This window comes from Panthera uncia (assembly GCF_023721935.1).
Source record: "Panthera uncia isolate 11264 chromosome C1 unlocalized genomic scaffold, Puncia_PCG_1.0 HiC_scaffold_4, whole genome shotgun sequence".
Classification (NCBI taxonomy): domain Eukaryota; kingdom Metazoa; phylum Chordata; class Mammalia; order Carnivora; family Felidae; genus Panthera; species Panthera uncia.
In genome coordinates, this window is record NW_026057585.1 from 12,645,867 (window position 1) to 12,660,316 (window position 14,450).

The 14,450-nt window shown below is 42.5% G+C and overlaps 1 protein-coding gene and 1 long non-coding RNA gene across 2 annotated transcripts in view; one reads left to right on the forward strand and one right to left on the reverse strand.

Annotated features, from left to right (window-relative positions):
• Positions 1-8: 8 nt before the first annotated feature.
• LOC125912283 (uncharacterized) lies at positions 9-13,867 on the forward strand. Its single transcript, XR_007454661.1, has 3 exons — positions 9-126; positions 1,302-1,385; positions 13,431-13,867. It is a non-coding gene; the product is annotated as an uncharacterized LOC125912283 (long non-coding RNA).
• Positions 12,069-14,450, reverse strand: part of AHCYL1 (adenosylhomocysteinase like 1) — a 38,388-nt gene continuing 36,006 nt past the window's right edge. The window contains exon 17 of the mRNA XM_049616619.1: positions 12,069-14,113. Coding sequence (XP_049472576.1) covers positions 14,107-14,113 — 7 coding nt within the window. The 3' untranslated portion in view covers positions 12,069-14,106. The remainder of the gene's footprint in view (positions 14,114-14,450) is intronic.

Consider the following 14,450-nt stretch of genomic DNA (forward strand, 5'->3'; position numbering starts at 1 on the left):
GGCAAGTGCTGGAAGCCATCTTGGCTGCCCAACATCTCGCGAGATTGCCTCTGCCGTGACTCTTCTCTCTCTCCAGTCTTTTTGGTTCTCACCTCCTTCAGTCCCGGTTTAGGTGCGGTTTTATCTGTGAGTACTCCCGTAGCTCCCTCAGTCAGTTTAGTTGCCCCTGCCCTTCTTTAACATAGCTTTGCACTTGTCACTGCTATAGCTCTGTTCCAAACGTTAGGAGATATAATAGTGAACAAAATGGACACGATCCCAGTTTTCACGGAGTTTACATTCACTTGGGGGAAATACGGGGAACAAACGAATAAGTCAATAAAACAGATTTATGATAAACATGCATTCATCATTCATTCAATAAACACTAAATGCTTCCTGCACTTTCAGGCAGTGCTATAGAATGGGGAACAAATTAAGTTCCTGCTCTAATGGTATATAACTTAGTACCTAGTGGGAGAGGTAAACAATGAGCACACAAATACGACATTAGAGAAGTAAGTGCTGAGAAGAAACAAAAAGAAGTGTAACAGATTAGGAAGTGGCAGTGATGATGGGACGCATGGCTATATTAGGTTGGATGCCCAGGGAAAACAAGCCTGAGGGTATGATTTTAAATGAGTTCTGAAGAAGCGCCATGGAGACAATTCAAGTGGAGGGACCAGCCAGCTACAGAGCCCCTGAGGTCAGTGTGGCAGGTGAGGGGATTAGGGAGAGGATAGGAGGAGATGAGGGCCAGATACATGCAGAGCCATGAAGGGCATGAAAACTTTTTGAATTTTATTCTAAGTGAAAAGAAAAACCATCAGAGTATGTCAACCACGGAGGTGTATGGTCTGATGTTTAAAAGACCAGTCTGGCTGCTTTTTTGGAGAAAGGATTAGAGAGTTGAGAGTGGATGAGGGTAAACAGATTAGGAGATTATATAGATGAAAATGGGTAGGAGATTATATAGATGAAAATGATGGTGCTTGCACCAGAGTAGTTATGATATTTCTACATTGTGTGGGTAGATTGGACAGGATTTAGTGAAAGGCTGGAATCCTATCAGCAGGATAGAGAGGAATAAAGGATGGGTCCTAGATTTTTGGTTTGAGAAACTAGGTGAGTGGTTGTATTGCTTATTAAAATAGGGAAGTCTGGGAGAAAGAAAAACAGGTTTAGGAGGAAGATCAAGATTTCAGTTTTGGACATGTCACATTTGAGATGCCCATTAAACATCTTAGAGGTGATGTGTCATAATTACCTGCTACTGTGTGGTAAAGTCCTTAAAGGCATTTTCTCCATCTTTCTCTCTCCAGAGTGCCACCTTTGCTGCTCCAGCTCGATTCCCAGAAAGTCCCTGTGATGCAGCTTTGGCGAAATTTCCACCAGGGTCCCAACTAGTAGGTGCTTTAGAAGTCTTTGCTGTAAAATAATGAATGAATCTAAAGCCACTCTGTTGCTACTTCTTCTTATTGATCTTCCTGTCCTTTGTCCCTGTTTCTTTTCATATCCAGTAACACACTTGGTAAATTAGCATTTCATCCAAGCTGGGCTGGGCCAAGGTGACAGGAAAAATGAAGGAATTTGCAGGAAAGGGACCCATGCAGTTCTTGGATAAAATCAGCAGATCCCACAAAACCCAACACATAACTGCTTTCTAGTTTTAGTAACTGGTTGGGCCAACGTCTAAGACTGGCCTACCACAAGCTCTATCTCCTTGGGGGGAAAAAATAGGCCTTTAAACACCCTATATTGCTTCAGCTACATCCAGGACAGGGAAGGTTTAAGGTTTTTGTTCAGTTATTCCCCTTGTAGTAATAGGTCCTAAGGAAACAAAGATTTAGACAAAGATATATGTACGATGAGATGTTCCAGCCAGTGGTATTTTCAGCTGTGCAAAATTGGGGCCAACCTAATTTGAGAAATAGCCAATAAGAAAATGGGTAACTAAATAATGGAGCACTGACAAAACAGAATATACAGAAACCATTGATATTTGTGTTTAATAATTAAGAATTTTTAGAGACCCTTAGGAAAATGGTTCCTCTCTCCTCATCTGTAAAATGATGATAATCCCTTGTTTTATGAGACTATGGATCAAATGAGCTAATTTATGTGAAATAATTTTGATCACTATAAAGCATTTTTTAAAAAGGAATTATTGGGGCACCTGGGTGGCTCAGTCGGTTGAGCATCCGACTTCGGCTCAGGTCATGATCTCACGGTTCGTGAGTTCGAGCCCCGTGTCGGGCTCTGTGCTGGCAGCTCAGAGCCTGGAGCCTGCTTCAAATTCTATGTCTTCCTCTCTCTCTCTGCTCCCCCCTGGCTCATGCTCTGTCTCTCTCTCCTTCAAAAATAAATAAAAACATTAAAAAAAAAAAAAGAATTATTGCCAAAAGGTGAAGCCTAGGTGAGAAGGCCCTTCCTCTACCATAAGTGGTTATGGTTCAAGAGACCGGAGGAAGTTAAATTTCATATCTGAGTCATTACAGCATGGCAGGGGCTGTACCAAGAAGACGGTGGTTATCCCAGTTAGGCTCTGGAGTAGGAAGTTGACACATACTGTGTGCCTCCAGGGTGTCATCTACTGAGCAAGATGCTTCACCTCCGTCTATACCTAACTGCATGCCGGGAGGCAAAGTGAGCCTCTTTCTGGCAATTTCTGTCTTAGCCCTGGTCAGGTTATTACCAGTCCATGAAATGCTGCATATTAAAGTCATGACTTGTGGGGCACCTATGGGCCAGGTCTTAACCTCTATCTAGTTGCAATGCCATGTGGCGTTTTCTCCATTAATGGTTATGAGAGGAAGAAAATATGGATAATGTGTTAGTTAGTTAGTTAGTTAGTGAATAGGGCAAATAACCTGAATCTTGTCTCCCAAAGGAATCAGCTGTCTGTCCCGGGACATATTAATTTATAACTTCCTAGCCTTCTTACATGCAGTATGGCTTAGTCAAAAGAGGACACAGAGATACATCCAGGGGAGCCTGGGTGGCTCAGTCTGTTAAGGGTCCGACTCTTGATTTCGGCTCAGGTCATGATCTCACGGTTGAGTTTGTGCGATTAAGTCCCACATCAGGGCTGACAGTTCAGAGCCCACTTGGGATTCTGTCTCTCCCTCTCCTTCTGCCCCTTCCTTGCTCATTCTCTTTCCCTCTCTCTCTCTCAAAATAGATAAACTTAAAGAAAATTAAAACACACACACACACACACACACACACACACACATCCAATGACTGATTTGACATCTCACTTGGATATCTAATAGGCATTTCAAACTTAACATGTTACAAACAGAACTCCCAATTTTCCCTCCCTTTACCCAAACCTGCTCTTCTCTTGCTTTTCCTCATCTGAATAGGTGATATTACCAACTGCCCATTTTTCTCAAGCCAAAACCTAGGACACATCCTTAATTTCTCTCCTTCCCCCTTCCATCTAGTGGGGCGGTGACTTTCCCATCAAAACCTGTCCTGGTGCCTTCCCTGCCCTTCACGAACATCATTACTCATCTTCCCTGCTTCCCTCGCTGCTGTTGTTTTCCTGATTCTCCCCACAGCCAGACTGAGCTTTTAGAACCACATATCAACTGGTGTAATTTCTTTGCTCTTACTCTGCCATGGCTTCCCACCTCACTTAGATTTAAGTTGTAACTCTCTACAAGGCCCACATGGGCCCAGCAGGGCCCTGCCTGCTTCTCTGACCTCAGCCCCTACCACACTCCTCCTTTAGCCTCAGGGCCCTCCGCACTCTCTCTCTCTCTCTCTTTCTCTCTCTAGCCTGCCAAGTTTGCAGCCACCTCAAGGCCTTTGCACTAGCTGGTTTTTTGCAGTGAGGGGAGCAGGGAACTTGGGATGTTCTTTTCGTAGATAGTAACAATAACAACAGCAACTCTCTATATATGTTTACTATATATATATGGCGGGCACCATGCCAAGGACTTAAACTCATTTAATCATGGTATTTCTCCCATTTTGCAGATGGAGAAGCCAAGAATTTGAAAGGTAAAGGGTTTGCTCAAGGTCACATAGTGTCTTAGGTCAGGTTCCCTGGAAAACAGGCTCTGAGGCAGAGATTTAGGAGGTATGTTGGAGACTGATCCTGGTAATAACACCTGTACAAAGGTGGGAGAAACAGGACTTGGGGGCTGGAGGAGGGAGAAGTTCAACTGTGACACAGTTGTCACAGAGATCTCAGTGGATCCTTAAGGGTTATCCCATATTGGAGGCCAAGGGGCCAGGCCTTTATACTCCTGCATGGACAAATCCTTGGGCGGCAGACTGCCTGGGAAGGGAGTATATCCTTGGGCAAGGTAGCTCTCTTTACCAAAAGCAACAGCTGGAGAAGGACTTAGCTGCAAACTGCTAGCAGCCAACACTCTGTGCAATAGAAGCAGGAGAGCCCGGTCTTGGAAGGAGAATTTGAGCCATGCATCACAGCATCCAGGCCACATCAGGCATTAGTTTCTAGCTCTGTGCAGCAAATGACCCTAACATTTAAGGATCGAGACAGCAAACATTTATTATCTCATAGTTTCTATTGGTCAAAAATCTGGGGATAGCTTTGCTGAGTGCATTTCACTCAAGGATGTTAAAGAAAAAAATATTCTGACACTTTGTTAACATAGTAAAGAAGACTTTAGTCAGTACCCTTGCAATAGGTGTCAAGGCTATCGGTAGGTGAGAAAGATTGGGCTCAACTCCAAATCCAGCAAAAATAGCTGGGGATTTGTAGCCAACAAGTGGAATGAGGGGGTCAGTGGATGAAAAAAAGTTACCAAGAGGAGACAGCTAGGGTAGGGCGATTCTTGCTAAACTGACTCAAAAGGAATTCTTGCTGAAGGCAGGCCAAGGTGATCAGATATCAAGGATAGAGAATGAAGAATATGATCAGATATCAAGAGTGAGGAGATTCTTGCTAAACTGACTTAGTGGGATTCTTGTTACATATTGGCTATGCAGGCCTGGCAAGGATCCCCCCCTTACTCTCCCTCTCCCTCTGCACCTCTGCCTGCTCTTTCTCTCTCTTAAGAAAGAAAAGAAAAGAACAGAAAAGAAAAGAAGAGAAAAGAAAAGAAAAGAAAAAAGAAAAAAGGGCTCAGAGGAGCCTGACTCCAGTTTGGACAAGCAGAGCGTCTTTGTCAAGGTCTGTCATGAGGTTACAGTCAAGCTATTGTCCAGGGCTGTGGTCTTATCTGACAGCTTGACCTGGGGAGGGGAGAGATGATGGGACATATTCGAATGATAGGCAAGTGTTAAAATCATAGGGGGTGCAGGGAGAGGCTTCTAGGAAGATGGAGTAGGAAGCACCAGGACTCGGTCTCCCCACCTAGAGCAGAGTTGCACTGGCAGAATCTGTCTGATGTTACTATTTTGGAACCCTGAAGTTTGTTGAAGGCTTTGCAACTTCCAGGGGAAGGGCTGGAGAGTAATTTATGATTAACTTTGATCAGTTTCAGCTTTTAGTACACAATTTACCCATCCCCAGTGGCTTGTTACTATTCTCCCTTTTTTTTTCTATATGAGACTAATACATTTAAAAAATAATTGGAGGTGCCTAGGTGGCTCAGTGGGTTGAGTGTCTGTCTGGCTCTTGATTTCGGCTCAGGTCATGATCCCAGGGGCATGGGATTGAGGCTTGTGGCCAGCTCGCGCTGCTTAAGATTCTCTCTCTCCCTCCCTCTCCCCCTCTTGCAAGGGCTCCCTCTCTCTCTTAAAAAAATAAAAAATAATAATAATAAAGAAAAAAATTGTTAGCGTGAAAACCAGTATTACTGTATCTTTGGTTTGTAACTCCACACTTTGTGTTTTACATAACTTAGAAGAATAATGAATTTTAAAGAATTATTAGTCTGTTTTGGGGTATACAATGTATAAAGATGATATTTTGTAACATCAACAACCAAAAGGGGTGAGAACAGAGTGAAGGAGCAGAGTTTTTGTATATTATTGAAGGTATATGTTCAAATTAGAGCATTGTAAGTTTAGAATCTTCAGTGTAACCCCATGGTAACCACAAAGAAAATAGCTATATAATACACACAAAAGGAAATGAGAAAGGAATTTAAACAATTCACTACGAAAAAAAAATCAACTAAACACAAAAGAAGACCATAATGCAGGAAATGAAGGACTGTAAGGCATATAGAATACAAATAGCACAGTGACAGAAGTAAGTCCCCCTTAATACGTGATTACTTTAAGTGTACATAGATTTAACTCCCCAGTCAAAAGGCAGAGATTGGCAGAGTGGACAAACACATGACCTAACTATATGCTGTCTATAAGAGACTCACTTGAGATCCAAAGGCACATCTGCAGATGATGAAAGGAGTTGAAAGGAGAGGATGGAAAAAGATATTCCATATAAATAGTCACCAAAAGAGAGCAGGGATGGCCATACTAATATCAGACAGAATCGATTTTAAATTAAAAAAAAATTAGAAGAGACAAAGAAGGACATTATGTCTTAATAAAAGCCTCAATACAGCACGAAGCTATGATAATTACATTTATGAACCTGATGAAGACCATCAAGATATATAAAGCAAACACTGATAGAATTGAAGGGGGAAACGGACAGTTCTACGGTAACGGTTGGAGACTCCGATACCCCACTCACAATAATGGTTAGAACAACCAGACAGAAGATAATCAAGGAAACAGAGGGCTCAAACAACACAATAAGCCAACTAGATCTAACAGGCACACAGAACACTCTATCCAAGAAAGGGGAACCCTCTTGCACCGTTGGTGGGAATGCAAACTGGTACAGCCGCTGTGGAAAACAATGTGGAACTTCCTCAAAAAATTAAAACCAGAACTACCCTACGACCCAGCAATAGCACTATTAGGAATTTATCCCCAGGATACAGGAGTGCTGATTCATAGGGGCACATGTACCCCAATGTTTATTAGCAGCACTATCAACAATAGCAAAATTATGGAAAGAGCCCAAATGTCCATCAACTGATAAATGGATAAAAAAGATATGGTTTATATATACAATGGAATACTACTTGGCAATGAGAAAGAATGAAATCTTGTCATTTGCAACAATGTGGACGGAACTGGAGGGTATTATGCTATGTGAAATAAGTCAGTCAGAGAAAGATGTCATATGTTTTCACTCATGTGTGGAATTTGAGAGGTTTAACAGAAGACCAAAGGGGAAGGGAAGGAAAATTAAGTTTCAAACAGAGAGGGAGGCAAACCATAAGAGACTCATAAATACAGAGAACAAACTGAGGGTTGATGGGGGTGGGGGATTGGGGGGGGGGAATGGGAGATGGGCATTGAGGGCACGTGTTGGGATGAGCACTGGGTGTTGTGTGTAAGTGATGAATCATGGGAATCTACTCCTGAAGCCAAGAGTGCACTGTATATACACTGTATGTTAGCTAACTTAACAACAAACTATTAAAAAAAAAGAGAACACTCTATCCAACAACAAAAGCATACACTTTAGTAAGCCCACAGCATAGATAGGAAAAAGCCACAGGCGGTGGTTTGCTCCCCATTGTATGTGTGACAGAGAAAGACAGTTCCCTTCTTACTATACCTATTAGATTTGAGATAAAGTCACCTTTGCTTAAAAGAAAGTTCACACTCAGCTCTCCCCTCTGTCGACAGATTTGCATGAAAGCAAGCTGTAGGAGTGAGTGCACCTCAGAGAAGGCTGTGCTCACTTAACCTTCAGTAGAGCAGTATGCTCTTATTTATCCTGTTCAAGCTCTTTCTCCTTTCCCTGATGAGAAAACACCTCTAAGTGGCCCTGTGGAAGTAATTTGCCCAGATAGAAACCCAAAGGCAAGAGAATCATTGAAGAGAATGGACCTTTCGCTTGGTGTTTATGCGCTGAAATAGTGGTGTCAGTAATGAACATGAGTGTGAATTTCTGTGGTTTAAAAACAACCAAATCCAGAGCACAAGGGCCCCACGGGTCATCAGTAAATCTTTGGGGCCCCAAGAGAGGAAACTTTGACCTGGTTTGGTTCTGGCTTTGGGAAGCAGAATTCTTTACGCCAGGAGGCAGCAGGTTCCCTGGGCTGTCAGGGCCGTTAGCAAAGTCATGGCATCTGCAGTTTGGGTCTTCATGCCCATGCTCTTTCCTCTGCTGAAAGGATCTTCGCTAAGACATAAGAACCATAGGGAAGCTGCCTGAAAGTACCCTTGGGGAGTTTCCAGGTGACTCAGAAGAAAGGCCACAAGGGAGCCAGAAAGACTGGAGGTCAAATCCTAGGTCTACCTGTCAGTGGCACTGTGACTGGAGATACGTGGTTTCCTCATGGCTCTGAGCTTGTTTCAGCAGGTCTGGGGCAGGATCCTGGGATCCGTATTTTTCAAACCAAACATTCAAACCAAACCTGGTTGGAGGCTGTTTCTTAGAAGCAATATTGCCTGGTGTTAAGCATAGACCCTGAAGCCGGACTGTCTGGGTTAATTCCAGCTTCACCAACTTGGGAGTTGTATACCCTCGGGCAAGTTACTCCACCTCCCTGTCTCAATTTCCCCATCTGTACTATGGAGATAATAGTAATATCTGTCTTATGGGGTTATTGTGAAGATCAAGTATGCTTATTGTGTAAAGCATTTAGAATGGAGCCAGTTAGAGCAAACGCTATGTGTTACTATTCCATAGCCACAAACCTCATCCACAACTCCAAAATTAAAAAAATTTTAAAAATCAGAAATTCCCCTCGAAGCTTGTCACAAATCAGTTTAGCAGCAAAACCTGATCTAAATGAATGGGAGGCTTTTGATAGTCTTTATCCCTTATTCTGTGAATATTAAAACATAATTGAGAAAATATCAACACATTTGATTATGGAATGTCACCCCCCCCATAGGTATTACATAATATACTGAGTATTTGTGTATTTCCTAAAAATATGAAATATTCTCAACTTCAAAACACAAGGTTTCAGAGAAGGGACCGTGGAGCTATATTTTATTATTTGTTGGCAGGAGATCATGTGTGACAACCAGAGAATGTGAGAAAAGTCGCCATCTGGTGGTTGCAATGGAGAACCACGTCACACGGAGGGCAGGATGGGCGGGGGAAAGCCTGAACATCAGAGACAAATAGACCCTCTGGCCCACAATCTAGAGCAATTCTTTCTAGAGGACGTTTTAAAATATGTTCAAGGGCTGCGGTACGGGCAGAGAAGACACCACTGCCAAGAAAATGAATATTCAATTTATTAAAGCAACAAAAACATTACTTCAGCTTTTTCAAGTACAGCTTTTAGATCTTATTTATAAATCTAGCAAATGTTAATTACTTTTAATTGAGAGAAATTTGAATACCCAATTTATTTATAAATTTAAACTCCTTTAAACATTTCCGATTTGAGTTCCTTTTTTTTGTTCGGTTTTGAGAGACAGTGCACACACACGCCGTTACACACCCTAATTGGAATCACAAATTACTTTCCCAGGTAATTTTTAAGTTGCTTTATCAGTCTGCTGAGATTTCCTAATATAGTGAATCCTGGCCAGGATGCAGGTGGATTTAGCATATGCTACCTAGACTAGAATACTTTGTTCAATATCCTTTTTTTTCTAAGTTTATTTTTGAGAGAGAGAGAGAGCATGAGCAGGGGAGGGGCAGAGAGAAGGAGGAATAGAATCTAAAGCAGGCTCCAGGCTCTGAGGTGTCAGCACAGAGCCCTACATGGGGCTTGAACTCAAACCATGAGATCATGACTTGAGCTGAAACCAAGAGTTGGACGCTTAACCAACTGAGTCACCCAGGTGCCCCTTTCATTTTTTATTAAGCCATTCATTCATATCACTATATAGACTCATAGTTTCCTATTTATTCAATGGTTTTTAAGCCATTATTTTGGTGTCAGATTGTCTCAGATTTGCCCAGTGTGAATCCCTTAAAGCTGGCCTCTGTGTCTTTTTGACATGCCCCCATCATTTTTTTGAGTACTTCCTTTCTCTCTGGCTCACCTTGTACTTTTCCTGCCCAGCCATGGAATCAGCCCTTTCTCCAGTCAGTCCTGGCTCCTTTAAGTGGAAAATGTAGTACCTGAATCTGGATGCTAGATGTGTGTACCATAATGGGGGAAGGAGGCAGCTGCCAGGTTCACATATTAGACAGAGCTAGGGAATGTTTGTACACACACATACCTATGTTTATTTTGGAATTCATGAATTCACAGCAATACCTCCTATTCAAACACACTAGAGTTCATCCTAGTCTTCTCTCTTTCCGATTGGTAACACCTTCTCCAAAAATGAGAAAAATTGGCTTCTATTATTCTTACGATTTTTGCTTATTTGATCAAGTCCCATGTTCCTATCCTACCTGCCACTGTCATCCCTCCCCTGTGTCAACGTCCCCCTCATCCCACTTAGGATAACTCCCTGCACTGGGCCTCACCCCAGCTCCCACATCCACATACCTGGCTACAAATCCATGTAGGTGCCTAGCTTGCTCTGCCCTACCAAATGGCAGAATTGTGGGTAAAGGAAAAAGGAAAGAGGAATCTGAGACTTATTGGAATTTTATGTAAACTCCACAAAAGAAATCTGATTCTCACTGATGTATCTCAAGTATCTAAAACAGCCTTTTGGCACATAGTAGGCGATAAGAAAACTTTGAAGAATCAGTTTTATGAAACTATAAGGTCAACAGTTCATTTAAATTCCTTATATTCAAATATTTAAGATATTTTCCCACCATAACAGATGACTTTTTATAATCTCAAGAGTTATCAAATAGATTCACAAGACGGTTAAAAGTTTAAATCACTAATTAGGCAATATGAAGTTTATCTTAAATTCAGATTTATGTGTATGGATGAAGCTTCCAGAATTAAAAACACGTCATTTTTCTAGTCTGCATAGAAATCATCAACATTGTTTGGGGCCAATTTAACAAAACATAAAAGGTTTTGTTTTTTTTTTAATTTTTTTTAATGTTTATTTATTTTTGAGAGACAGAGCACAAGCGGGGGAGGGGCAGAGAGAGTGGGAGACACAGAATCCGGAGCAGGCTTCAGCTTCTGAGCTGCCAGCACAGAGCCCAGTGCGGGGCTCGAACCCACGAACTGTGAGATCATGACCTGAGCTGAAGTCTGACGCTTAACTGAGTGAGCCACCCAGGCACCCCCGTATTATTTTTTTTTTTTCAAAAAATTGTTTTAACGTTTATTTTTGAGAGACAGAACACAAGCAGGGGAGGGGCAGAGAGAGAGAGAGGGAAACACAGAATCCAAAGCAGGCTCCAGGCTCTGAGCTGTCAGCACAGAGCCCGACTTGGGACTTGGAACTCACAAACTGAGATCATGACCTGAGCTGAAGTCTGATGCTTAACTGAGTGAGCCACCCAGGCACCCTAGAAAAGTATTACTTTTGAAAGATATTAATACATAGTCACATCAGAAGCCACAGAGATAACTCTAGAGATGGCTACAGGTGTGGGAGGGGCTGAAGCTTTCCTAACTTTAGAGACTTTAAGGAAAAAAAAAAGGTACAGGGTCTTAAAGGGGAACTGCACAAATGAGGAACCCTGAAGCGTAAGCAGATTTGTCTTTTTTTTTTTTTTTTTAACTTTTTAAAGATTTTATTTTTAAGTAATCTCTACACCCAATGTGGGGCTCAAACTCACAACCCTGAGATCAAGAGTTGCACACTCCACTGACTGAGTCAGTCAGGTGCCCCGCAGATTTGCTTCTTGATGGAGTTTACAATGGAAGTGCTTTGGCACAGAGCAGGCAAACAAAACTTAGGATCACTACAGGGGCGTCTGGGTGGCTCAGTGGGTTGAGCTCTTGACTTTGGCTCAGGTTGTGATTCTGGGGTTGCGGGATTGAGCCCTGCGCCAGCCTCCATGTTGAGGGCGGAGCCTGAATGAGATTTTCTCTCCCTCTCTCATCTCTCTCTCTCTATACACATATATATATGGAGATATTATTGAACTCTGCACCCAGCCTGCTCCTCTCCATATTAGGTCCTCAGCAAATCTCTATCAGAGACTGCTGACTGGCCCATGACTCATCCCACCCTCGAAAACAAATTCTAATGACGTTCTGTTGTTCAGTCAAGAATGACACAGAATCCCAATAAGGTCTTATCATTTTAATTGACTTTAATGATTATTGCTCATCTGCAAGGATTAATATTGCATTCATTAAAAATCATTCAATACAAAATAAACTTGTTCCTCCCAAGTTGCTCTCCACACGCTCCCTCTGATGCCAGACATTTTCCCACAGTGTCCTTTGTTACATGGCTTGACAGAGATGGAACCCTTACCTATTATTCCTATGGACACAGAAATAGATGGGGAGCAGGGGGCAGGCCAGAGGGCTGCGGGACCTGGGCCCCTTCCCTCCAGCAGAGCTGATGCGATGGATACCACTGTTGGCCAGGTTACCTCCCCTAAAGGATGGGGTGTTCTGATTGGCTGGTTCAATGCCCTGGGGAAAAAGGGCTTGAACCATTAGCATCTACAGAAAAGAAAGCATGGTCACACTGAAAAGGAGTGGGAAGGGGCTGGGTGGGGGAGAACTAGGAGAGGAAAAGGAAAAACGTTTTGGCAAGACTCTGCTAGAAGGCTGCAGAGTGAAAGCTTTCCTTTCGTATGTTACTGTTTTTTTAATGTCTGTCTCTCTGATCAATGGCAACAGAGAAATGAACATTTCTAGTACCTAGCACTAATGCCTGACCCAACTTTGAAGGATCACCAGCTAGAACAAGTTGAGGATTTGGAATCCTGGATAATTATATACTTAAAGCTCATGAGCATAAAGCTCATTGGACCATGCAGAAATGCTGGTAAGCAGGGTGCATGGCATGGGAACACACCTCTCTAATCTTTGAGGGCCTCTCTAGGGATTCTTTCCAAGTATGGGCCAGGACGCACGGATTACCTTCTCTGTGCACAAACTGCCCTTTAAGATCTTGGTTCAAAAACTCTTTGTGAAATGTGTCAATTAAAAGTGGTACCACTTCCGTGAAACTAACATTATACATGGGGCCTAAAGTCCTGGACCAGTTATACGGAACTATATTTCCCTCACCCTGGCCCAATTTATCCTTCTTCCTCCCATCCACATCTACCTCCCTTTAAATATTTTAGGTTGCAAAAGCACAGCTGACCAGAAATTTGCTCTTAAAGGATAAATCCTAAAGATAGAGCTCAGTGTTTTAGACTGAGTAATGGCTCAAGAAATTCGCCATCAGCACAAGCTGTATGGGGCAGAGCTGATAGAATTTGCCATTATGGCCCCAGTTCATTGATGCTATCAACTATGGGCTTAGAAACAGAGGGACTTATCAAGAGTTTGAGATCAGCACTTCTCTAGACTCAACTGTGTACTCTCAGCTCCAAAGGTTCAAAAGAGAAACTGGTAACAACTAATCACCCAAGCAGTTCCTCAGTGTTAACACTAAACATTTTTTTTTTTTTTTTTTTTTTTGTACAACAGAAATCAATGCTAAGGGACAAAATTCAACTGAATAGAGTGCAGTCTGGTTAAAAACCTGAAAAATGAGAAGGTCTGGTGGGAGTGGAGGAAGGGCTGTACTAAATCCAAGTGGACCAACTGGATCTTAACAATACACATCTCTGAACCAGACACACCACCTTCACACAGGAAACAGGGCTTGGAACATCTGGGGAAATGAACATGCGCCACCTACATCTAACCTACCTGGCTGGTGGGTACCATCCCTGCTCCTCTGAAGAAGTGAAAGAGCACTGATTTCAGCAGCTAAGAAATGGGCTCTTTTAAGGCAATTTAGACATTGCAGATTGTTCAACATGGAAGGTACCTTAGCATTTCCTGTTAATAAGGTACCCAATTAAGACTAAAGTCCCCAGAAATGGGAAAGGAAGAATCACCTTTCTGGGCTGGGAGAGTAAAATCCTTCTTTAGTGACTAGGGTGAGGAACCTTGAACCTCAGTTTCATCTAAAGAGCCATGAAGCAAGTTCCTGTGTGGTCTGCAGAACTTGGATAATGAGATGAAAAAACAAAAATGAAATTATAGAAAAAAAAAAAATCAACAGGAAAGGAATAAGAAGAAAATAAAAGTTATCTTAAAAAATATTTCTTTTAGAGTTGTGTGGTTCATGTGGACTGGTCCTTGGGAATATGGTCCATTAGTATCTGTAAATAAAGAGATTGGTTGGTTAGCACTTGTGTCTTCCACATTGAGAGATCCAAGAGAAAAATCTGAAACAGGGGACACTCCCCAGGGTCCTTCCCCAGCCCCAGCTGGGATCCCTAAAGCCGTTCCCCAGGGATCATTCTTCCCTGTGCTTCCACAGGGCTTATGACAGTGCCACCTCTGGCTTCATTTCCTGCTCCCTGAAAACATAAGCCAGTGGTTTTCAACCCCAACTGTATATTAGATTAATCTAGGGAGTTTTTATCAAATGAGTCTGGGCCCCAAGCCAGACCAAATGTATCAGACTGTCAGGGAGTGAGGCCCAAGCTTCCCAAC